The sequence below is a fragment of the Barbatula barbatula genome (genome assembly GCF_947034865.1).
Source record: "Barbatula barbatula genome assembly, chromosome: 21".
In the NCBI taxonomy this organism is placed as follows: Eukaryota; Metazoa; Chordata; class Actinopteri; order Cypriniformes; family Nemacheilidae; genus Barbatula; species Barbatula barbatula.
Genome location: NC_136784.1, coordinates 438,059 through 463,861, shown reverse-complemented (window position 1 = coordinate 463,861; position 25,803 = coordinate 438,059). Strand labels below are relative to the sequence as shown.

General features: G+C 41.0%; 3 protein-coding genes and 1 long non-coding RNA gene across 9 annotated transcripts; 1 reads left to right on the top strand and 3 right to left on the bottom strand.

Moving 5' to 3' along the window:
* Positions 1-976: 976 nt before the first annotated feature.
* On the bottom strand, positions 977-3,528 carry LOC306910820. Its single transcript, XR_013788205.1, has 5 exons — positions 3,442-3,528; positions 3,098-3,206; positions 2,232-2,367; positions 1,883-2,011; positions 977-1,400 (listed from the first exon to the last, which is right to left on the bottom strand). It is a non-coding gene; the product is annotated as an uncharacterized lncRNA (long non-coding RNA).
* Positions 3,529-4,200: 672 nt separating this feature from the next.
* Positions 4,201-10,557, top strand: slc6a18 (solute carrier family 6 member 18; the record flags this gene model as incomplete). Its single annotated transcript, XM_079485008.1, has 12 exons — positions 4,201-4,360; positions 5,514-5,654; positions 7,049-7,183; positions 7,395-7,576; positions 7,650-7,760; positions 7,844-7,956; positions 8,228-8,356; positions 8,431-8,587; positions 8,669-8,873; positions 9,070-9,229; positions 9,309-9,471; positions 10,312-10,557. The coding sequence occupies 12 exons, from the start codon at positions 4,201-4,203 to the stop codon at positions 10,555-10,557; spliced, it is 1,902 nt and encodes a 633-aa protein (XP_079341134.1).
* Positions 10,558-10,768: 211 nt separating this feature from the next.
* Positions 10,769-21,059, bottom strand: tert (telomerase reverse transcriptase). 6 transcript variants are annotated; one of them, XM_079485321.1, is made up of 19 exons: positions 20,546-20,683; positions 20,368-20,467; positions 19,481-19,627; positions 18,087-19,248; positions 17,762-17,948; positions 16,936-17,089; positions 16,656-16,823; positions 16,378-16,539; positions 16,218-16,307; positions 16,055-16,137; positions 15,869-15,982; positions 14,986-15,057; positions 14,720-14,905; positions 14,362-14,485; positions 14,106-14,167; positions 13,707-13,831; positions 12,383-12,520; positions 11,158-11,263; positions 10,769-11,073 (listed from the first exon to the last, which is right to left on the bottom strand). In XM_079485321.1, exons 3-18 carry the CDS (start codon positions 19,532-19,534, stop codon positions 11,160-11,162), a joined length of 2,985 nt encoding a protein of 994 aa, XP_079341447.1. In that variant the 5' UTR covers positions 19,535-19,627; positions 20,368-20,467; positions 20,546-20,683; the 3' UTR covers positions 10,769-11,073; positions 11,158-11,159. The 6 variants fall into 6 exon arrangements, 5 of the variants coding, with proteins under 5 accessions (XP_079341447.1, XP_079341449.1, XP_079341448.1 ...); XM_079485323.1 differs by having other exon boundaries at positions 19,481-19,558; positions 20,546-20,659; XM_079485322.1 differs by lacking the exon at positions 20,546-20,683 and having other exon boundaries at positions 19,481-19,558; positions 20,368-20,516.
* nup42 (nucleoporin 42) lies at positions 21,021-25,457 on the bottom strand. The gene is made up of 7 exons (XM_079485324.1): positions 25,233-25,457; positions 24,146-24,362; positions 23,674-23,762; positions 22,664-22,740; positions 22,432-22,518; positions 22,057-22,318; positions 21,021-21,974 (listed from the first exon to the last, which is right to left on the bottom strand). The coding sequence occupies exons 1-7, from the start codon at positions 25,360-25,362 to the stop codon at positions 21,538-21,540; spliced, it is 1,299 nt and encodes a 432-aa protein (XP_079341450.1). The 5' UTR covers positions 25,363-25,457; the 3' UTR covers positions 21,021-21,537.
* Between the last annotated feature and the right edge of the window lie 346 nt (positions 25,458-25,803).

Genomic DNA, 25,803 nt, shown 5'->3' with positions numbered 1-25,803 from the left:
ACTGTAGTGTTGATCATTCTTGATGTCTTTTCAGAGAGACAGAACTGATTTAATGCATGTGCTCACAGATAACAGAAGGGGGCGCTGTGACACACCTGCACTATTGATTCATCATCATATCACACATCACTTGATGCTGTGTGTGTGTGTGCATTGGGAATTTATCTATAAAAATGTTTTCTAGCAAAACGTTTAATTGTATTTTTTTATTTAGGTTAATTACCAATGTTATTCGTAACCTTTGAGGGAGTATTCAACTTATTCCTGCTCAGTATGACATTGTAAAGCAGAATATTGCTGAAACATCATGTGACGGATGGAAAAGCATTAGTGTTTTACAGTAAAGGCGATTTAAAGAGGGTTTTGGGTAAAGTCACAGGGGTTACACATTAAACTGCAGGACACAGCGGCACATTTGATGGAATGTGTCAAAGATAACACACACACGCTGGGAGTACACTGTAAAAAAAAATCCGTAAAAAAACGGAAAAAGTACTGGCAGCTTATTACACAGACTTTGTACCGTAATTTAATAACGGACATTTTCCTTTAATTGACAGTGTAACTAACAGTAAAAAAACAGAAAACGTTCTGTTTTTTTAAGAATATTTCTATGCTTTTTAATAGTATTACTACTGTAAAAAAACTAAAAAAATTCTGTTATTTAAAAGTTAGTATATATTAAAAAAAAAGTTATTTTCTGTGTTTTAATGGTATACCTATAGTACAAAAGTGGACAATTTCACTAATTGAATGGTAAACCAAGAGTATAAAAATGGCAATTATATATAAAAAAAACCTGAAAAATTACTTACAAGTTTACTGACTTCCCCCCTGCTATTACAAAAATTGAAAAAATACCCTTAATGTATGGTTTACCTACATTAAAAAATATATTCTACAGTATACAATAAGTGTAATGAAGCAGTAAAGCGTTATTAGTTATCTGTGTACTTTAAAAAAAAAACACATTTTTGTAATAAAAACTGATTCTTTAATGAATACAAACATTGTAAAAACAAGAAGCTAATACATAAGTAATAATTACTAAAAATAAAAAACATACTGTAAGAGGTCTTACTTGAGCAAACAACTTCATTGCAAATTGGCATGTGTAAGGACAAGTGGGAAAATTACAAATACATTTCAAGAAACCAAGTTAACTATAAGATGTGAAGAAAACTGGCAACATCTTCAACAGTCAACTTTGAGATGCCATGTAAGGCCTAACCCAGGACTGAAACACTGAAAAGGCATCCAAATGAAAAAATGTAAAACACTTTAACCTCCAACTACTAGTTACAATTACATTTAATAATGATGAACCTGCATAGTGATATATTGTAAAATCACATCCATGTCTTTCGTCTTCTTTCTCTCCATAACTGTTACCTATATGGCTGCAAAACAAAAACAAAACATCACTTATAATACAAACTAACATTTAACCTAGAACTGTTGTGATTACTTGCATGTCAATAGTTCTTCCAAAAATGGAAAATTCTGTCATCATTTGCTAACCCTCTTGTCATTTCAAACCTGGATGACTTTCTTTCTTCCACGGAACACAAAAGGATATATTCTGAAAAATGTTGGTAACCATGCTTTGTCTGAGTCGCGGCACCAATGCAAGTGAATGGGTGCCACCATTGTTTGGTCACCAACATTGTTCCGAATAATTTCTGAACTTTTGTCATCTACATAAGAAAGAAAGTCATACAGGTTTGAAATGTCAACAGGGTGTAAATGATGACATAATTTTAATTGTTGGGTGAACTATCACTTTAAGATTTTACTAAATAAGGTGTAGGTGCTTTTGACAACAACACTTGGAACAATATGGGTCGCAAAAGAGAAGCAGTGAAAAAGTGTGCTTAATTACCTTTAAATCTTCCAAGGATTCTGAAAGTCCTTCAGGTCTGACAGGGATCGAAGGAGTTTAGGTGGTATACTTCCTGGGACCCTTTTTTGTGCTTTGGACCCACTTTCTGGGTTTATACCCACCAGGCTCCTGTTGTAAACACAACAAATATATATAATCTTACTTTGCTTGGAAAATGTTTAAATGTTAGAGATGCAGAAAGTGTGTTTGAACGATAGAGATGCAGATATGCGTGTGTGCGAGAGAGAGAGAGAGAGAGAGAGAGAGAGACAGAGAGAATTCCTGTAGCTCAGTGGTTAGAGAATGGCATTAGCAATGCCAAGGTCATGGTCCCAGGGATTTCACATACTTAGAAACAAATGCATAGGACAATGCAATGTAAGTGGCTTTGGATAAAAGTGTCTGCCAAATGCTTAAATGTAAATGTAGCCATAAGTCTTCAATGCTGATCCTGATCATGTCTTCCGTCTATTGGTAGTGATCTCCTTTAGAAAATAAGTATTAGTAAGAGAAGAAAAATAATGCACCAATAAAACATTTCAAATCATTATTTCGAATACAATTGTTGGCAAGTAGCTGTCTAATAAACAGATTTCACTCCGCTGCCATGTTGAAATCTAAACAAAGCAGAGGTGGGAAGGACACCGGAGGTTGGTTGAAAACTCCAGGTTTGTTGTGCAAACCATTGCAGTCTATCTGTCTTTCCGTTTTTTTCGATTTCAATATGGCGGTGGGGTGAAATCTATAAGCGGTTTAACCGTAACCTGTGGTTTTCGCATAAAACGTCCACTCGCTCCTGCTTCGCGTCAACGTCCGATCATCCTGTCGGGATGTATTTGAACCTTACGCGTGTTTATATTCATCATAGTGTGTTTGTATTCCTCATATAGCGTTACACAGTGTCTACAATTCACGTCAGTCCATATAGTGAAAAAAACATCATCATGTCATGTTGAACTCGGCCACACAGACTTGAAGTCCCTCTAACTAAGCGAACATTAGATTAACGTATGTCATTACAATATTAAATAAGTTATTAATATGGAAACAGAAACACAGACAGATGTTACGTGTAAGATAGCGATCATTTGAAGGACACGATAACGGTCGACCAAACTATACAATATCACTAACTTACCTTTCAATGCTCGCTCTTGTTGGTTGTATAGTACTAAGAAAACAGTGATTTTATATGTAATTAAATAATTAACATACCTTTGACACAGCGCGGAGCTGAAGGTAACCGGTGTCTGTCACACAGTGCAGCGGGGGATGGGACGTCACTTCCCGCGCACCAAGCAGATTAAAAATACTGACAAATAAACTGTAAATGAACAGATAGCATATTCACTGACGAGGAGAAGGCAAAAATAAGTACAAACCAATAAGTATTACAAATAATAACTCATAGTTCAGTTTCTACCTGAAAAAACATCTGTTCTTGTTAACAATATCCAACGAAATACACTGTTTTACTTTACATAGCCAGTCCGTAATAATGATAATAAAGCAGTCGTTTAATTGAAATGTCGTGTTATTTTTATATCAACAGTACTTACCAGTTGAAAACTTGGGTAAAATGTTGTGTTATGGCTGTGCTTGTACGTCCATGACCATCAAAAGTTGTCGAAGGCGCGATCACGGTCCCATAATGCAATTCGAAAATGTATTTTAACGGAAAAACACCGTAACACATGTAGAATGGACAATTTCCGTTAAAATATACATTCATATAACTGTTAATTTACGGATTGTTTTTACAGTGTAGTATTGACATTAAAGTTCACTAAGCTACACCTTACACTTATAAATATTTTACATAGCACTATTTAACTTAGCTGAAACTTAACTTTACATGTAAGAGAGACAGAACTGATTTAATGCATGTGCTCGTAGATAACAGAAGGGGGCGCTGTGACACACCCTCACTATTGATTCATCATCACTTGATGCTGTGTGTGTGTGTGCATTGGGAATTTATCTATAAAAATGTTTTCTAGCAAAACGTTTAATTGTATTTTTTTATTTAGGTTAATTACCAATGTTATTCGTAACCTTTGAGGGAGTATTCAACTTATTCCTGCTCAGTATGACATTGTAAAGCAGAATATTGCTGAAACATCATGTGACGGATGGAAAAGCATTAGTGTTTTACAGTAAAGGCGATTTAAAGAGGGTTTTGGGTAAAGTCACAGGGGTTACACATTAAACTGCAGGACACAGCGGCACATTTGATGGAATGTGTCAAAGATAACACACACACGCTGGAGTATATAAGCCACAGCACAGCTCATTCACACACAGATCTGATCATCAAGATGGACACGTCCAGCACCGTCACCAGCATCAACACTGATGACACTCAACAGAGACCCAAATGGGACAATAAGGTTCAGTATCTGCTCACCTGTATTGGATTTGCTGTGGGACTCGGGAATGTTTGGAGATTTCCATACCTGTGCCAGATTTACGGAGGAGGTGCGTCATCTGTCATTTCATGATTAAAGTTTAAATCAACAAAATTACACTACAAACAGAATCAAAAACAACAAATACAGTAAATGATCAAATAACAATAATAATTCTTTTCAAAAATCAAGATTTTGATGAAGTTATCATGTGTTTTATTGTGTTAGTTAGCTGTATATTTGGAGATATTATGGCTTCAATCAAAACAAACCAACTGTATATTAAAAAGCATGATTATTCCAATAATCTCATGGTGGAACCAAAGTCTTCAGATATTGTTAAAGGTTCTAGAACAAGCACTGTAGTTGATGTTACTGGTATTCTTAGTTTTTTTTTTAAATCAGTGATCAAATATAAAGGATTTCAGTGTATTTTCAGTTCCTCTGAGACTCTTCTGTAAAACATGTTTCCACTGCACAGAAGCTTTAGTGTGGCAGAGAGGATCTGTGGATGTGTACTGCACTACTCACACACGTCATGTTTAATTGACAGAATCTACAGATGATTCTTCTTCTTCTCTGATGATTATCATTATAATGTGTGCGTGTGTTTTTCTTTGCAATATTTCAAATATATGTTTCAATCCTCAAATGCTGAAGACTTGTGTGTAAAGTCGGCACACCAAAGCTCCAAAAATATTTAATTTATCATTAATGTGACAACAGTCCGTCTTTGCTGCTGGGTGGTGATGGAATTGCTTGATCTGGAGTTGGGATGGTCAGTCAGTCCGCAGGCATGAGGATGGCACGGGATGATCAGCTGGATCTCATGTTAAGGATGGGCAGGAAGGCAGGAAGAGAATAATTAGCGTAGCTGCTGCTCGTTCATTTATGAATAATTATTTATTTCTTTTTTTAAATGAATGCTTGGCTGAGAAGATTTGTCTTGAAATTATAAATATAAAGAATGTATTCATTCAAAGACTTTCACATGGTGCGTGACGTTTCAAGCGCTTTTAAATAATAAATGTTTGATATTTTTGGAGCTTTGTTGTGTTGATTTACATACAATTGTTTATTTGTTTTTTGATCGGGCACCCACTTGAGGTTAAAGTGCGTGCTTTTGTTTTCTTTTATCCTTTAAAGTTGCTCATTTTTGTCTTTACAAAGTTGATAGAAAGTTCCTGTTCACGTTTGTGTGTGTGTGTTTGTGTGTGTGTCAGGTGCGTTCTTGATCCCGTACCTGATCGCTCTGGTGTTTGAGGGTCTGCCGTTACTCTATCTGGAGTTGGCTATAGGTCAGAGTCTGAGGATGGGCAGTATCGGGGTCTGGCACTCGATCTCTCCTCTGTTGGGTGGAGTGGGTGAGTCGTGTGATGTCATCATGACAGAATGATGTTGATCCAGAACTAAAGAAAGAACACCGTCTGTCAGCTCATGTTAATGCATAATGTCAAACTAACAGACTCTGACTGTAATGAATGTTTTTGTGAATCATTGTGTGATAGTTGCAAATTTTCTCAAGAAATTCAGAGACATTACAAATTCCCAGAATCATTCATTCTGCTTTTATCATGACAGACGGTGTTTTACTTCAAACTGTTTACATGCTTGAGATGGAAAAGACAATAAATATACATATACACTCACCTAAAGGGTACCACACATCTCCACTACAAATAGGAAAAAGAGGCTACAATTTGCACGAGCTCACCAAAATTGGACATTGAAGACTGTAAAAATGTTGCCTGATCTGATGAGTCTCGATTTCTGTTGAGACGTTCAGATTGTAGAGTCAGAATTTGGCGTAAACAGAATGAGAACATGGATCCATCATGCCTTGTTACCACTGTGCAGGTTGGTGGTGGTGGTGTAATGGTGAGGGGGATGTTTTCTTGGCACACTTTAGGCCCCTTAGTGCCAATTGGGCATCGTTTAAATGCCACGGCCTACCTGAGCATTGTTTCTGACCATGTCCATCCCTTTATGACCACCGTGTACCCATCCTCTGATGGCTACTTCCAGCAGGATAATGCACCATGTCACAAAGCTCGAATCATTTCAAATTGGTTTCTTAAACATGACAATGAGTTCACTGTAGTAAAATGGCTCTCACAGTCACCAGATCTCAACCCAATAGAGCATCTTTGGGATGTGGTGGAACGGGAGCTTCTTGCCCTGGATGTGCATCCCACAAATCTCCATCAACTGCAAGATGCCATCCTATCAATATGGGTCAACATTTCTAAAGAATGCTTTCAGCACCTTGTTGAATCAATGCCACGTAGAATTAAGGCAGTTCTGAAGGAGAAAGGGGGTTAAAAACAGTATTACATTTACATTTAGTCATTTAGCAGACGCTTTTATCCAAAGCGACTTACCATCGGTACCATCAGGAAACATTGGAAGCAATTATAACAACATAACAGTATTAGTACGGTGTTCCTAATAGAAAAACACACAATGCTTCTCAACAGACACACACAAACACTGACTGTAAACTGTAAATACAAAGATAATCCAAGCCTGAATGTTTTCAGGAAGTGTATCATGTGAATGATCTTGTTTAGTTGAGAAGCACGTCTTGTCACCTCATTCATTCTGCATTACTTGGATTCACCTTAACATGTCGAGCTGAACATTCTGCATTTGAGTTTGAAGGAAACACAAAATCATTTTCCTGTTATCAAGAGTTCAAACCAAACTGTGAGTCTGAGGAGGCTGATGATGATGATGATGATGATGTGTATGTCCACAGGTGTGGCATCAATGATCATCTCCTTCCTGGTGGGTTTGTTTTATAACACCATTCTGGCGTGGGTTCTGTGGTATTTCTTCCACTCATTTCAGGAACCTCTTCCCTGGAGTCAGTGTCCTGTAAACAACCTCACAGGTACACAAACAAATAAATAACACACACAATCAAGACCTTCACGACTGTGACATAACACTTCCATTACTGCATCACACACACAAATGAAAGGAATTCTGGTGGTCTATTGTATTATTGATGTTTTGATCACAGCATTGAAGATTGAACTGTTGTGTGTTTATTTTGTTCTTTTGTCAGTTTGTAGTAAAAAGTTTTTTTCAATATGATTAAGGTTATGTGGAGGAGTGTGTTCTCAGCACACCGGTGAATTATTTCTGGTACAGAAAGACTCTGAACATCACTCCAGACATCGAGGAGAACGGATCTCTGCAGTGGTGGCTGGTGGTGTGTTTGGCTTCGGCCTGGAGCATCGTTTACATCTGCTTCATACGCGGTATAGAGACCATCGGCAAGGTGAGAACATGTCTGAATATCACTGTATTATACAACACAATGTTTGAAGATGAAACTGATGTGACGTGTGCAGGCTGTGTATGTGACCGCTACATTCCCCTACCTGGTGCTCACCATCTTTCTGATCCGAGCTCTCACTCTGCCCGGAGCCACAGACGGTCTGCTGTATCTCTTCACACCTGACGTGAGTCTCACACACACACACACACACACACACATGCATGCATACACACACAGACAGGTGTGAATGGGATGTTGTCTCTGCAGTGGACGATACTGATGGATCCTCAGGTGTGGCTGGACGCTTCGACTCAGATCTTCTTCTCATTGTCTCTGGCCTTCGGAGGTCTCATCGCATTCTCCAGTTATAACCCCAGAAAGTAGGATCAGTTATCAGCTCACTCCTCTGAGAGCACACACACATCTGGCAGGCGTCTGTCTGCATTTACATCTGCACACCATAGTTTGCGCATCTGCAACACGTCTCTGAGACGTCTGCTGTCAGGTGTCATAAAGACCTCTAGAAGACGCCTGTAAGATGTGTATGTCCTTCACAAAATGTTTCATACAATCAGAAAGACACACTTAACAATCAGTTCACATTCAGATGAATAACCGTAACACATCCCGGTGTGTGTGTGTGTGTGTCAGGAATGATTGTGAGCGGGACGCTGTCTTCGTGGGATGTATTAACAGCGCAACGTCTCTGTACGCCTCTATTCCAATATTCGCCATCTTGGGCTTTAAAGCCACATCGAACTACAACAGCTGTCTGAACAGGTGAATCCCACACACGTCACACACTCTGAGGTTTGACTGCCGTCTGAATAACACATGAGCCGGTGTTGTCACAGTAATATCTTGGATCTGACGAACGCGTTTGACGTCGGAGATCAGAACATCACCATTGAGAACTACGACAGCTGGCTGACGACTCTAAACGCATCAGATCCTGAGAGAGTGTCCGGTCTGAACCTGAAACACTGTGACCTCAAGAACTTTCTGGATCAGGTACATCATGAGAAGGTTCATTCCTCTACGCACTCATGTCTCACTTGAAACGGGTCAGTCATGTGTCAGTGTGTTACCCAGAGTGCTTCAGGAACGGGTCTGGCGTTTATTGTGTTCACGGAGGCTGTGATCGAGATGCCGGGGTCACAGGTGTGGGCCGTGCTCTTCTTCATCATGCTCTTCAGTCTGGGCCTCTCCTCTATGTTTGGGAATCTGGAGGGAGTTCTGACTCCTCTGCTGGATCTCCACATGGTTCCCAAATGCATCCCAAAAGAACTCTTCACAGGTACTGCACACAAACATCAGACACACAAACTCCACAACATGACACTCGACAACCTTCATCATGTCTGGTGTGTGTTGTGTGTGTGTTACTCAGGTCTGATGTGTGTGTGTTACTCAGGTCTGATGTGTGTTGCGTGTGTGTTCCTCAGGTCTGATGTGTGTGTGTTCCTCAGGTCTGATGTGTGTGTGTTCCTCAGGTCTGATCTGTGTTGTGTGTTTTCTCGTGGCTCTGATCTTCACGCTGGGTTCTGGGAATTATTGGCTGGAGATCTTCAACAGTTACGTGGGCTCTGTTCCGCTCCTCGTCATTGCGTTCTTTGAGCTGGTCGGGGTGGTTTTTTTCTACGGAATAAATCGGTAATTAAACCCATGAAACTTGATTTGAAAGAAGACAAACCCGAGCCGGCCTGTGAGTGAGACGAGAAGTGTGTTTCAGTTTCAGTGATGATATTGAAATGATGACGGGACGCAGACCAAACCTCTTCTGGCGTGTGTGCTGGATGGGAGTCAGTCCTCTCATGCTATTGGTCGTTCTGGTGGCTTACGTCATCGTCCAGGCGCAGAAAGACCCCACGTACCCCACCTGGAACCCTGAATATGTGAGTTTAAAACAGCATACAACACAGATACTGATCTCCACAAGACAGATTCCTGAAGATTCATCCCACAATATTACAAGTAGGGGTCTCTGCAAGTTGGAGAAATGGGCATGTCGAAAGGTCTCTCATTGGTCAAAGGTTCTCTTTCTTACCAGCCGAGTTGAGCCCTCAGCTTCGCCACAAATTTGTAAACCGTTTGTTTTATTTTTATTGCTTGATTTTCATAGTCAGATAAGAGTCTTTTTCAGGATCGTCACATCCATAAGGCTTCATATTACTCATAATTGGACACATGAAAATAAAGTCACTATTTGATGTTCTATAAAGCGGCATGCCTTCTCCATTCATTGGGTATTATTGCTTCAGGATTGTGCATTTTACATTAAGCAGACGCTTTTATCCAAAGCAACTTACAAAGAGTTCAGGGAGCAATAAGAGATAAGTCATAAAAGAGCAATAATACAATAGGTCCTAATACATAGTTCCTAGTTTCAACAAAAGCCAGACCAACCAAAGCTTGATTTTAGAAATCCTATAAAGTTTGTTGTCTCCCAAAAACCGTCTCCTTTCTGTCACATCCATAAAACATGTTTATTCCCCTTTATTAAAACAGAAAATATGTTCATAGACCGACATCTTTGATGTTTAGACTCTATCAACAAGTTTTACGTCAAATCTAAACATATGGTTCAATATAATCATAGCAAATTCATTCTCTGAGCATTTTTATGTCAAATCTATAATGTTGGAGTTGCCTGCATGATGTGAAAACACAGATGTTCAAGTCACCGTTTCACTTTAAATGAAATGTAAAGTCTTCGATGTGTATGTCTCACGCAGGTGAATTTCCCAGAGATGGAGGAGAAGCCGTATTCTGATTGGGTGTTTGCCATCTGTGTGTTGTTGAGCGTTGTGCCGGTGATCTCTATACCCATCGTGGCTGCTTACAGACTGATGACAAGACAAACATGTTCACACAACAGTAAAAACCTCCCAAACCCGTACAACAACCCCACCTTCACCCCAGACCCCATCATAACTCACAGAACATCTGCTCATCTTCATCCGTCGGCTGTGTGTGGATGAGACTCACTGACAGGATTACAAACACACATCTATTGTGCCTAAACAAAGAGAAACAACTTGACAATATTACACAACAGAAGAACTGAGAATGAGAGACGATATCTATAAAACCCATTTGTGCTGATCGTTTTTTTCCATTTTCTAATAGCAGTTTTGTTTGATTTTTTTTACATTGAACTGATGCTGATAATAAAATGAAAGTAGGTCATTTGTGGTTATGTGAACATTTTATTACAGAAACCATTTCTTCTATAAACCACAGACTCAGTAAGTCAAACTATATCAGATTGTGATGGACATCAGTTGTTCAAACATGACGAGATCAAAGTGAACAACATTCTTCATTTATTTCTGTGCAGAACACATGAACAAAACATCACATCAACATAACAACAGTCTTGAAGTGACTCGAGATAAACAGCAGATGAATCTTCATTTAGATGACAAAAACACGCTTTACAAGCTTCACTTATCACAGATCTAAAAACATTAAACATTTACAGCTCCGGTCTGATCCTGAATGAGACACATAAAAGAAAAATGTCTGTCAGTGTTTTTCCTGTGTTACACATCATCCCTGAACACATCTGCATCATTCACCTTCATGTTCTGATGGTTTTGAAATCCTGAGGGATTCTGGGAGTGGCGGCCTGATGGACTCGAGCCATTCTGATTCCCTGAAGCGCACGCTGAAGACGTCTTCTCCCTGAATCACACAACACACACCGTCATCACTGAACTGATGCAAAAAAGCCTGAATTATAATCGGTCATAGTGATCATTGTTCATCCACCACAGACCAAACTAAAGAACACATCAACTTTTAAATGACATTAGATCTGATACTGTATACCAATAAATAGGGTTGGGTAGCGTTCACTTTTACACCGGTACCAAACGGTAAATGTTTTCAGTACTTTTAAAAAAGTTCAAACTTCTCAATGTCAACATTTTGTTGAAATTTTACACAAAATAAATAATGACTATAGAAATAACTACGTCTCTCTCTCTCGTCTCTGTCGTCTCTGTCGTCCCTCCCTCCCTCCCGGCGGCCTTTAAAGTACCGAGTCCGATACCCAACCTTACCAATAAATAAACAATAAACCATCATTTAGTTGATAAAACAATAACCTATAAATCAAATCCTACTACTAATAATTTAAATTTATATATGTTTACAGATTCAGGTTGCAGTGATACTTCACCCAAAAATGAAAGTTCTGTCATCATCTGCTTCAAGTTGTTCCAATTCTGTTTAAATGTCATGAAGAGGTTCAACCATGCGTGATACTTTGCCCTGAGGAAGACCAGATGTTGGTGGAAACATGTTGGCTCTTATACAAATATATTCTTTTAAATGACTTAAGCTACACTTAATAAAGGCTTTTTAACTTTATCCCTCTCCTTCTCATATTTGACTGAGTGCCTGTGACCTGCTTTTTTGTCTGTTTAAATGTCCTTGTTCTGATGAACACAAATGAAAGATATCAGTAAGAATGCTTATAACCAGACAGATCACATTGACTCCCATAGTAATAAAACTCCCTACTATGAGAGTCGAGATCTGTCTGGTTATAAGCATCTGTGTTCATCAGAACAAACACATTTAAACAGATTTGGAACAACAATGATGACAGAACTCTCCATTTTCAGGTGAACTGTCCTTCAGTCGACTTCCTGAAATGACTCATGAATGAATATATTTTTCACTCATTAACAGGAGAAAGAACTGAAGAAACGTGTACACAATAACTGCATGAGCTTCTACAGGCATCTGTGAGCTGTAAAGATGTGTAGTGATGATGATGTGTGCAGGCAGACGTACGTTTGTGTAGTGGAGGGAGAAGAGAGCGATACACGAGTCTGTGACGTCTGAAGATCACATCAAACGCCAAACAGAACAACAACTGAACTGCTTCATACTGCAGCACACCCGCACCATCTGAAGAACCAACAACAACACCTACACAACACACAGCAGATAAACACATGACCAGACTTACACAACACACACACACAGCAGATAAACACACGACCAAACCTATACAACACACACACACAGCAGATAAACACACGACCAGACTTACACAACACACACACACAGCAGATAAACACACAACCAAACCTATACAACACACACACACAGCAGATAAACACACGACCAGACTTACACAACACACACACACAGCAGATAAACACACGACCAAACCTATACAACACACACACACAGCAGATAAACACATGACCAGACTTACACAACACACACACACAGCAGATAAACACACGACCAAACCTACACAACACACACACACACAGCAGATAAACACATGACCAGACTTACACAACACACACACACAGCAGATAAACACACGACCAAACCTATACAACACACACACACAGCAGATAAACACACGACCAGACTTACACAACACACACACACAGCAGATAAACACACGACCAAACCTACACAACACACACACACAGCAGATAAACACACGACCAAACCTATACAACACACACACACACAGCAGATAAACACACAACCAAACCTACACAACACACACACACAGCAGATAAACACATGACCAAACCTATACAACACACACACACAGCAGATAAACACACAACCAAACCTATACAACACACACACACAGCAGATAAACACATGACCAAACCTATACAACACACACACACAGCAGATAAACACATGACCAGACTTACACAACACACACACACAGCAGATAAACACACAACCAAACCTATACAACACACACACACATATCTCATCTCATCTCTCATGCTGAAATTCATTCTGGTATTAAACCTGCAAGCTTTGTGGATTTGTGGAAATAAAGATGCACGGTTGTGATGAAAAGGGATGGATGCTTTTAAGGGATTTCTGTGAGTGTGAACTGAACTGAATAAACTGGAAAAGAGAAAACTCCCAGAGAACATCACATCATTATATTTAATGTGTGAGTTTATTAGGACTATCAACCAGTTTGAAAACTGTAATTTCTTTCATGATAGGTTTGACATTTGCATGGAATCACCCACATCTGTTTGTGTGTAGTATACCTTATACAAGACTGTCCAGCTCAACTACACAACTATTTGTCCATGTGTGTGTGTCCACGTGTGACACTTGCCTTTATTTGCGTGTCGTATGAGCTTGTTTACAACTCGAGCCATCGTCCAGATCATCTTTAAAAAGAAAGAAGGGTTTGTCTCCACATTCTGTCCCAACGGCAAACTCTTCACACACGCGTGGAACCTGACAACACACGCACACACACACAGTTGGTTATAATGTGTTGTGTTTTTCTCATGGTATGAAATAATTTCCCACAATGATTAATTGTTCAAACATCTTGAGTCCGGTTACACATCTGCCTTAATCACACTTATGTCTCTTCCTGTTAAACTTTTGCCAAAGACACAAATCAAACCAACCTGCTTCAGTTTACTTATTATTCACAATCGCTATTTATTCATTAACAAACAAGTCTCTGGATTGAAATGATTGTGTGTGTGTGTGTGTGTTTCACCTCAGCGCCTGCAGCAGAATGAGTTTATACAAACTTCTGTAAACCGCCTCCACAGAGTTCATCTGTAAACACAACACAGCTATGTTCACAAACACAAAGTTTCTAAAACTTTCAATGGCGCTTTATAAAAGAACTGAGCTTCTCAGAGAGGACCTCTGTACTGTAGTTTGTGTTCTGGATGGGTTGTGTTGTGTGTCTGACATGTTTTTGTTGGTTCTGTAATGTTGTTTATCATGACATGTCCTTTCTGTCTCACCCTGAGGTCAATGAAGATGTCGGTACATTTGAGTCTCAGAAGTGACAGCAGTTTCTTCATGACCGTGGCCGGTGAGTGGGCGGAGCCGACCGTCAGGCTGTAGCGCAGTGACAGGCCGTTATAGCTAAAGGGGTGGAGCAAAGAAACATTCACATGTTCACTCCGTCATGTGTCGCTAAAGTGTCATTTCTGGCTTTTTTTGAGAAAGCGTCTAAGCAGAATAAACATCACATTCGCTGCTTTAAGTGTTAACGCAATGTTTGATTTTTATAGTGCTGCCTGGAATGTGTTTTACATTTAATCCTCGTCATCACATCGTGTGACAGATTTACAGTCTGATAACATCACGCCATCTCACCGCGAGTAATCCTTAAAGACGTCCAGCGTGTGTGTGTCCAGCAGCAGGCCGCACCACGGGAACAGACAACGAGACGGAAACACGCTGACCTCTGACCTCTTCCATCCCTCACACACCGGGAAATTCACCGCCACCTTCTGAGGGTTTATTTTACAGCCGTACTCGGGAACGCCAGCCAACAAGAGTCTGACAGACAGACAGAGAGATCAGTGATCAGACTGATGTGTGTTCCCATCTTTCATTAGAAGTGTTTGTTGAGTACATACGTCAGGAACTCAGTGGCTTTACTCAGATGAGGTGTAATGAGTAAGAAATCATCCACCAGTCTCATCAGACACCTGCACACACACAGCTCATGAACATCTGACCTCTTGCAGTGATGCCAAAAACATCTGACTAGTGTTGCTTTCGGCAACGACAATTATGACTAAATATCATCCTCAACAAACTTTTTTCATGTGGCGAAAACGAGACGCAATGTAAATACTGGTCATGTGACGGTGACTATAATTAAATGTATAATGTTGACGAATAAAAACGAAATTAAAGCTATTCTAAAAGCTCTTCACTTTCGTTGACCGAGACGAGATGTTATAAAACAAGTTTCCTGTGTTTCACTTCAGGGGCTGCATCAGGTCGCACTGCGCAGACGCAGGCGACGTCACTTCCTCAAGCCCCACTCGCAGCATTATTTAGAAGATGCAGCTGCGGTGAGTTAGCGTAAACTCTTTTATTTAAATGTATGTGTGTGTACGTCTTCCATGTCTGGAATGGATGTATTCTTGAGTCTATAAGGTAACAATTATATAATAGGATAACCTTGTTTGAAAGGGGTTTGGCTAAAAGAAAATGTTGGTTTGGTCTATACTGCTGGGTACCTATACTATATTGACTGGGATAATGAGAATTGCATTACTAAAAAGAGACTGGAATAAAATCTTCATTGAATAAAACTTGAGTAAATGTCATCGGTTTTCTTCGACTAAAACTAGAAGAAAATAGTCATGGATAATTCTGACTAAAATACGAGTAAAATGCTCAGACGCTTAGTCGACTGAAACTTGACCAAAACTAAAATGACAGCTTGACAAAAAGACTAGACTAAAACTCAAATGAGCACTGCATCTGACATCATTAAAGCCATCTCACCCGCCCTTATGGAAGCCCTTGAGCAGCGAGTTCTCCATGTGTCCGTAACACAGATTACACAGCAGAGCCGATACTGAAGATCCCTGTGGAATGCCACACACCTGACGGAACAATCTAGAACACAGACACAAGCAGCGCTGAACATCTGGCAGCAAGAGAAAAAACACATGTGAAGCGTCGTCTCACTTCTTCTCGTGATGGATGATGTAGCTGCTCAACATCTTCTTGAAGAACTGTAAGACGTCTGCGCCTCTGACTTCAGACGTGTGCTGTCGGACACAAACATCACAATGTCTCACACTCACTGAGATGACATCACATCCGCTCTGTGCTCCTGACCCGTACTGACCCGCTCCACCAGGATGGCGTTGTGCAGTGTCCCTCCGGCCTGTTCGTCCAGAACGAAACTCTTCATGTTCATCGGCTCGGACATCTCGGCCTGAAAACACACCACACACACGTTCCTGCATCTGAACGGAGAGAGACAGCGTGTCTGACGTGGGATTTACCTTCGTGCAGAAGCGCTTCCGGAGCCCCTGGTTTGGATCGAGCCACACGCGAGCGTACTGACGCAGAAAGAAGCTCTGCTGCGCAAACGGACCCAACACTTCACTCAACACCTCCACCAGCTTCACGTGAGGAAGACTGTCATACGCTCTGCTCACGTCCACCTGACACACACACACACTTTCAGCTCGTGCGCATGTAGCCGGTCCCACTCGCCCTGCTCTCCGCGGGCTTCGAACCGACATCGGTCCGAATGGGCTCATACATGTGTGTGTCATACCTTGACGAAGTACAGCGGTCGCGGTGAGCATTTCTGTTGAGGGGTGATGTCTGTGAGAACTCTGTGGATGTCTTGCCAACCCCAAACCGTTGAGCCCATGGGTCCCGGGGTCTCCTTCACACACACGCTCAACACGTTCTGCAGGACTCGCACACAACTCTGAAAGTGCTGCACACAACCATCCCAAAAACACAGAACATGACACAATCTCACACAAACAGGGTTTAACTCTTCACCTATAAAATGCTTGGAGTCAACATCATGAGTTTAAGGGTCACACCTGCAGTGATTCTCTGGGTCCTGTGAGGCGTGTGATGGGTCTCATGCCGTTCACCTTTGGGATGAATCGGATGCGTGAGGTTATGGTGCTCTCTGGGGATTTGATGCTCTCAGGAGGAGACAGCGCCCTCCACTGGCCTTTAGACAAGTGCATACTACACAACAAAAGACAATCAACACTAAACAGAAAATCAAGATTTCTGAAGATCTTTATAACTGCTGTCCTTCTGAAACCTTGTATCTCCATCATTCATAATCATTGTTATAAGTCACACTTTATGTTTGTCGCTGGGTTCTGCAAAGATCTGAGCAATAAAATGTATTAAAATGTTCTTGTCACCTTTGACAACACAGCATGCAATCATCGAAAAAGTACAGTGTTTATTCCATTTCCTGAAAAAAAGGAAATTTGGACGTACACGGTTTCAGAAGAGCAGCGACAAATCGTTATTTTTAATGCATCATGGAAACAAGAGTGATTTTTGCCCACTGCTAAAATAAAAACAAAAGAAACCATTACAGAAATTCTAATGGTTTTCCTCAGAATACCCTTGCAACCCAATAGATTTTTCCATTAAAACCATTACAACTTCTTTAATGGTTTCTATAAGAAATAGAAACCACTTTGCAAGTTATAAAGGTTTTAAAGGGATTTGTATTGGTTTTAATGGAAACTATAATGGTGTCTACTGGTGTGTTATGGATTATATTGGTGGAATAATGCCCAAAACACACTACAAAATGGAATTTGGTTTTGGTTTAAATGGAAAAAGTGAATGGTTCATAATGGTATTTAAATGTAAACCTTTCAAATGTATGTGATGTACCTGAAGGCCATTTGCTGTAGTTTGACCCAGATTTCCCTCCTGTAGAATGTGAGCGTGTGTTTCTGTCCCATACTCTCAGTGACGTAGAAGAGAGCTTTAACCACACCCAGCACGAAACCATTTAACATCCAGAGCAGAAACTGAGCAAAGATCCACTCACGGTACCTGTGCTCACTCGCACACTGACCTGCGCCGTACACAAAAATAAGACAAATGTCACATCAAACACATATGACTGAACATCATAAAAACATTCTAATGAAAGGCAGTCGTTCAGGCTTAGATGAACGTGAGGAAGAGGAAACGATGAGGCTACAGAACACACGTTTCTTGAGTCCCAGCCAATGGCAGTCATTAACCTTCATCCTCCACATCAGCTGGACCAGTGAGACGGCCTCAAATTTGCCGAGCCGCAAGAAGTTCTTGACGTTGGACAGGAAGTGGAGTTGATTTTGACGGGAGCCCCAGAGCTCTTCTGGAATAACGTAGCTCAAGCATTCTCTCACGAACAGATAAACCCTGTAGGGTGAGCAGTGACTTCCCAGTAAAGACTCCATGTCCTCTCTCTCTGTGTTCACTGAGCACTTAGTCTGCAGAAACAGGGTGTACGGACACTTCCTGTGCTGCCGAAGGAGTCGGGCGAAAAGCGGCACGGCGTTGAAGAAGCGTTTGGGAAGTTTCTTGGGTTCAGCCTTTTCGTCAGACAGGTTAAACTTTCCTCTGAGAAAAACGATACGGACTAGATCCGCTGCCTGCAGACGCCTCAGCCCACCCGTGCCTGCTGACAACTTCCTGTTGAGCAGGAAGCCCTTCATGCCCCGCCCGTTGTAGAGCATGCTGGGAACACGGATGTAACAGTGAGATGGGCAAGGAGGCGGTTGATGGGCAGGTTTCCAGCTCTGAGCTCCGTGACTTTGGGGACAGTCGGTCGAGGGCTGATCTGCCCGCTGAGCCGAATCTTTGTCGCCCTGCTCAGATTCAACGCTCAGACGCCTCCTTTTCATCACAGGGACGTGATCACGCGCCACGTCTTCATCTCTCGCTCTCTTTGAAGTCTTGTTCAGGACTATTTTCCTCTTGTTCCTGACGTGACCCGTCCTGACGGGTGTTTTCCGTGTGTTTTTTTTTATGGGCACGTGAAGCGAGTTTTGACTCAGACTGAACCCAGACCAGGGTCGTGACAGCAGCAGGTCATACACGGGTTCACCGCACACCTGCAGCAGACAGGACGGTGGGACGGCGATGAACACGGCGCAGTCCTGGAGCAGATATCTGATGACCTCTGACCCCAGTCTCTGGTTGATTCTCTTCCACAGTTGACTGGTGCTGATGTAAGCGGCGCTCTGGGAAATATCGCCATGGAATCGGAAGGGGTCCGAGCAGGCCAGCACATCACTGCACTGATAGCCGAATCCCAGAACATTCCTGAGCTTCTTACGTTTAATGTGATTCAGTGAGAAGGCCAAAACTTCTGGCAGCGTGCCGAGCTGGACAAAAGAAAATAAGAACATTAAACGGAAATGATTCATAAAATATGTCTACTGCTTGTAGTTTTCACCTCAAATCCATGTTTGTACAATCGTGTGTCATCTGTTCTCAAGCAATGTTCTAAACATGTAAAATGTAATTTAGAAATCTAGACGATGCTTATAATTTATAATGTAGGTTAAACTGCTCTTTCTAAGACATTTTTAAACAGCAGACATCTTACAGACGTACCTGTGCTATCTGGGTTGTGTCATGAAATGAGTCTGTTTTACTTAGACGCCTCATTGTTCGTGGGATCTTACGTCAACGCTGCGCCATATTGGTGAGGGCAAAAGCAGATTACAAAGACATATGAGGGAATGATGGAGCTGCAGTTTTCTGGATAAAAACAATAAGAACTCGTTTCATTTCTCAACTAATTTCAATACTTTTCTATTTATGTGGAGCACAGAAACGTTTTAGCTCCAGGTAAAGATGGTTTTAGACATGAACATTTATTTATTGTCAAAGGAACTGTTGAAACTCAGACTTGTCCAGCAATCATTCAGCCTTTCTAATTGTGTACACATCATTAATGTGAAATCATTTAAAGTAGATTAAATGCTCTGAAGACATGTGTCTTTACTATATGACTATACTTGTTATACACGGTAGTGATATTTGTTTAACTATATCTCATACATCATGTTTTACAGCTGTACGGTTTTACCGGATTAATAAAAGAACCTATTTTATCATTGTAAATGTGTAAAATTCCTACAGAAAAAGCCCTTTCCACAGTGAAACACATTAGTTTTGATATAATACATAAATTGGTTGTTTTCTTCGATGATTCAGATAAAACTCAGAAACAATCTACATGTTCGTGTTTTATTCGTGACTACTGCAACATGGTTATTTATTCTGTTGCTTGTCTTGTCTATAACACATCACTGGACACGGTGCCATCATCCATCTAGTGGATTCTCACATATAACAGCAGCACAAATAATGGATTTCACATTTCATTATTAGCTATAACTGTCGACATAAGAAGCATCTAGAGACAAGATCAAGTTGTACTCTACGCTTTGTCATAAACCATTGAAATGTGTTAAGAAATGTAAACGTGATTGTACCTGTAATGGGCTTTTAGTGCGCTGTTGCCCTCACTAATATGGCGGATCGCGGTTATGACCATAGACAGTAACAGTATGAAGATCTTTATGACGAGTTATACTGAAATACACACATCACACAATAACAGCAGATAAACCCGCGCGAGCTCTCTATAACAATCATGCAGGTGTGAATTACCTGCACGGGAGCGCGCACCGGCTGCAGTCGCGTGAGCGCGCATACCGTCAGTCCTCTGGCGAGGGTTTGAAAGCGCGCGCCATCACTGTCATCCGTCAGAACGGGCTTCCGGCCGTCAGAAAACACGATTCCGTCATTAAACTCCTCGAGCGTCTGCACGAGCGGATATAAAGAGCGCAGAATGTCCAGCGCGTGCTTTAAACCGGCGCCTGTCGCGTCGCGTCGAGCCATGATTCTCCGCGTGCGTTCATATTTCGCGCTACTGGCGTCGTCACCATAGATACATATATGACTAGACAAGTATGCCTCATTCAAGCGCTAAAGGCACGTAGGCGTGTCAGCCATCTTGGAACGGTCCGCTTACGTCACTCGGAGACGCCACAGCATCGCGCAGTCATGGCAGGAGTGTGAAACGCGCGAGGAATTAAAGCATCAGTTGAAAAGTCAAGCAATTCCACGTGGACTTGATAACACACCCGGCTCGCACCGTTCCAATATGGCGGCCCATAGAAAAATATGCCAATGCCGGCATCTAGTTACTTATATCTATGGGCCCACCAATCACAGCACGAATCTACCGCTCCTCCTCCCTCTGACGTCAAGGCGTGACGCTCCGCCCTTACTCTCGGCTAAAGATGCTGTAATGTTAATCTGGAAGAAACTAAGAGAATCTTTTGCGGTTAATGCGAAATTTAAAAGCAATATTGAAAGATATTCTTGATAAAAATGTACTATTTAAAATTCTGTCATGTTTTTAGTGCCTCATATGCCATTGTTTTATTAAAAGGATAATATTATTTGTACTAACATATTATTACTAGTAAACAGTGTGTAATATTGTAGTCTGCAATATTACTGGATAGTTCAGCTTGGTTAAGTGTTCAATTAAAGTCATTTGTCTAAAACACAATGACAAATGTCTCATTTCTATAAACATGTTTATTCACATTGCATTAAAAGATGAGGCCGCTCCAAACCCCCCAGAGTCGGTGTTAGACCATGAGCAGGTCTGCAGGAGGTGGTTTAAGGGGGATTTGTCCCAATGTGAAGTGTTTCGCTCTGAACTCTTTCAGTTCTTCATCGGTCAGATCACTGTGAGCTGTGAACAATCTGTCCCCAACATCTCCAGATCCAGTGACAGCGCTGCCCGCTGCTGATGATGAGCCGAATCCACCAGCAGATGAGCTGGATGATGTGAAACTGAAGCTAGCAGCCGAGCCAAATGCACCGGTATTGGGTTTATTTTCTGCCGCAGGAGCAGCGAAAGAGAAGGTGGCAGCAGACGGGGGGCCGGTACTGAAGCCTGATGGAGGCTGAGCGGCTGATGTGCTGCTGAAACCCGCTGCCTTCTGTGTATCAGATGCTCCAAAACCGATTTTGGATGAGGCGAAGCTGAAAGTCTTACTGCTCTGAGAACTGGAGCTAAACCCTGGGAATCAACGAATGCAAAAGGGTTGATGTAATTATGAACAAATTTTTTTGCAGTTTAGTTTTATATGGTGGCAACCCACCTCCTGTTCCAAACCCGGATGCCACTGTGTTTCCAAACCCGGATGCCACTGTGTTTCCAAACCCGGATGCCACTGTGTTTCCAAACCCGGATGCCACTGTGTTTCCAAACCCGGATGCCGATGTGTTTCCAAACCCGGATGCCGATGTGTTTCCAAACCCGGATGCCGATGTGTTTCCAAACCCGGATGCCGATGTGGACCCAGAGCTGGAATCAAATCCATGTGATGATGTCTGAGGACTTGAGTTATTGAGCTCTGATATCTGAGAATCAAGTCACAACAACATGTTTTAAAGAACAGCAGTCAGTGTATTTCTCTGCGAGTCTGTCACACACACACAGATCAGATATCAGACATGTATGAGCATCATCTCACCACACTGATCTGAGTGGAGCTGTTCATGGTTTGGAGCTCTTGAACTCTGCTCCTCCATTGGTTGGACAGCTGCTGTACAGAGTTTACCTGTAACAAACAAAACACATCAACCAAACAACTTTTTCATATGTGCAGAAAAAAACCCACCAAACATCATGAGGATCAAAGACAGTTTTATATCTATCTATATCTATGAGCCATGTTTATGTAGGAAGTGACATCACTGTCTTACATATGGCTGAAGATCTCCAGATGCTCTGCCGGTGTAATATTCCAGTCTCAGTTCTTCAGGACTCAGCTCAACAAATCCTGAGACAGTACACAACAGCTCAACACTTCATTAAGCAATTAAAACAGTGACATGCATGCATACATTTGAAATAAAGCCACATTTCATTCTGATCAATTTCAAGATGTCAAACATGATTTTCTTAAAACAAATGTCATTTGTATTAATTAAAAACAAGGTTTCAAGAAACATTAACTTTTACTGACAGTTTAATTTCAAAGCTTCTGATTACTGTAACCATTTAAAACTGTCAACCCCATAGCATGTTTTGCAATAAAAAACAGAAGCCATGACGTCTAAAGCCCAGCTGGTTATTGTTTCTCATTGGGACGCAAGATATTTTCTCTATTTACGGGGGTACATGGTGATTTCAGTGCCGTCCAAATCCAGAATGTGTGTGTTTTTTTCCCACCACCCGCGGAATACATTATAAGACATGAATTAATTAAACTGTCTTTTACAAATGTTGCAAAATGACTGTTCATCTCTCCTTCATCTGCTAAATGAAGCAACGAGACACAATGTTTTAAATCTATACATGACGTGAGATTATTAAATCATGTTGAGTCTGACTAAAGCTCTGCTAATCAAATATGATATGATCTAAAAAATAAGGATGTTTATTTCTGCATTTGATCTAATTGTTGCAGCCCACAGACACATGAGGACAAAAACATGTTTCCATTTCATCATTACATTTACATTTATTCATTTGGCAGATGCTTTTATCCAAAGCGACATATAAGTAGTTTTTTACAGTGGCAATCAGGGGTAAGGTGTCTTGCTCAAGGGCCCTTCAGTCATGACCTGCTGCCACTGAGATTCAAACAGGCAGCCTTCTGATCAAAAGCCCAACTCTCTAACCACCAGGCCACAGCTGACCCCACATCATGTTTAGCATAAATAAATGGCATGACATGAAAAAAGAAAATCTGGCCGATATGTTTGCTTACCTGAGATCTGAACACTGAGCATAGAATAACATGAAAACAGCCACTGGCCAGAACTCTGCCAGACCTCCATGTCCTTCTGAATCGTATCGCTTCAATAAAAACATACAGTAGAAAAACTGTTGAAACACACCGAGTGCATTTATGTTCAGTGAAAAGCTTTAACCCTTGACTCTCTGCATGATGTTAGTTTATCTGGAATCGCGCTGAATGACAGACCCCAAAAACCATCATGTCCTATCAAAATAAGTTACTCTTGAAAAGCTTGGTTTTGTTTTCTTATGTCCAGCATAAGTCTGTGTTTCCCACAGCAGTTTGTGACACTAAACCAGTCTGTCGAGTTAAAGCTGGGCTGAAGCAAACACTGCGTTTATATTTTGTATTATTATAAGAAGTATTTGGGGTTTGGTATGAAACGATGTGCTGCCACAGTCTAAACCAAGTAAAGAACAGAAAACCTGAAAGACGCACTTACACATGATTATGATTGTCATCAGCAGGTGTTTGTCCCCCTTTATCATTGATATTCTGAGGGTTTAGTGCTGAGAATCTGTTCTGGTTGGAGAAGCTGAATTCAGAGCTCTTCACGTCGCCGTTGCTCCAGTCTGAACCGTCTCGAGATAATGTGGAGGGCTGGATGTAACCGCCACCGGAGCGCTGAGATGGGTTCACCCACACACGATTCCCAAACCCTGAAAAGAAAAAAACAACATGTGTCAACAGACTGGAGAGGTCCTATATCAGTAAAGTTCATCATTCAGTATTAGGCATGGGCCGAACACCGGCTTCAAGGTATACCGAGGTTTGAAAGAGTCAAGGTTTCGAAAAAACGTCTGTGATACCGTTTTTAAGGTGTGATCGGTGTTAACACAAAAATAAATAATTAAGTCATGTAATGCAATGTTTGAGGTTTAGGCCCTTATGGACTGTGACAAAAATACATTTTCTGAAAGAGTATTGTAATTTAAGGCTTTATTTTAACCATGACATATATGTTCTATGAATGTTGGTTAAATTTACATTTATCAGACGCTTTTATCCAAAGCGACTTACAGATGAGGAAACATTGGAAGCAATTATAAGAACATAGGCAACAAAATACATAAGTGCATCAAAAACTAGTCCATTAAAGCCTGGTTCAAATAAAATGTATGTGTGTCCAGTTGAAAAGTTGGTGTTTGTATACATTTGAATCGGAGACATTTGAAAATCACACATTTTAGTTTTGTTATTGCAAAACCGTGACACGTGACACTTTTGCTAAATGTGATCATACCGTTAAAATCTCATACCAGCCCAATGCCTATACCGTATACTTTAGTATTTTTGAGTTTGACCAAAATAGATTGATAAACAGTAGTAAATACTGTAGTATTCTTCAATATTACCAACCTTACTATAGTAATACAAGTCGTTCAGATGTAGCAAGCACGTGCACATGTGTTTACAGCTGCTGTTAGATCCAGCTGATGTCATGCGAAACATGTTGTGTTACATCAGTGACACACTGTTCGTGTATATAGATAATGATGAATGTGTGTTTGTGTGTTTGTGTGTTTGACCTCCTCTGCTGGGCTGCTGCTGGTTCGCTCTGTAATCTCCTCCTCTTCCGCCTCCGCCTCTCGGATGCTCGTTCCAGCATTTATCTCCGTATCTGCAGCGGCCTTGAAGAAAGAAACTGCACACTGTCATTTTTATACTTTATAAACAAATCACGAGCTGCTGCTACTGCAGCTGCTGCCCCACGCACTTCCTCAAACACTGGGAACCGGTGTGACGTCAAACGCAAACGTCGACGTTAAAAGCCTTTCAAAATAAAGGTTTGGTGCGCGCTGTATTAGCCAACCAAGCCCACGCTGTAAGATATATATATATATATTATTGGGTGCGCGCACATTGAACAAGTGGTTTGACTAATTTTTCCCGATTTATCGTTTTATTTTTAAATGCGGTTTTATATTGCCGCAAGCTTTAAACGTTCTGTAAGATTTCATTAACGTGAATCTACTAGTCTTCTCCACTAGATGTCACTTTTGTTTTTACAACAGAGAGCATAAAAGTCTCATGTCCGTCTCTGGCGCTGCAGACAATGAAACTGCGTTCAGCGCCTGAGCCACAAACTAAAATGTATTT

What these genes read in the sequence shown, in the direction of transcription:
- tert (XM_079485319.1), bottom strand. Translation starts at nt 20,776, where the DNA reads ATGGCTCGACGCGACGCGACAGGCGCCGGTTTAAAGCACGCGCTGGAC. An exon ending in GGAAGCGCTTCTGCACGAAG is followed by an intron (nt 16,308 to 16,377) that starts GTAAATCCCACG and finishes GTGTGTTTTCAG; the next exon opens with GCCGAGATGTCCGAGCCGAT. An exon ending in ATCATCCATCACGAGAAGAA is followed by an intron (nt 15,983 to 16,054) that starts GTGAGACGACGC and finishes TCTGTGTTCTAG; the next exon opens with ATTGTTCCGTCAGGTGTGTG.
- nup42 (XM_079485324.1), bottom strand. Translation starts at nt 25,362, where the DNA reads ATGACAGTGTGCAGTTTCTTTCTTCAAGGCCGCTGCAGATACGGAGAT. An exon ending in GCTCAGTGTTCAGATCTCAG is followed by an intron (nt 22,741 to 23,673) that starts GTAAGCAAACAT and finishes GTACTGTCTCAG; the next exon opens with GATTTGTTGAGCTGAGTCCT. An exon ending in CTGGAGATCTTCAGCCATAT is followed by an intron (nt 22,519 to 22,663) that starts GTAAGACAGTGA and finishes TGTTTGTTACAG; the next exon opens with GTAAACTCTGTACAGCAGCT.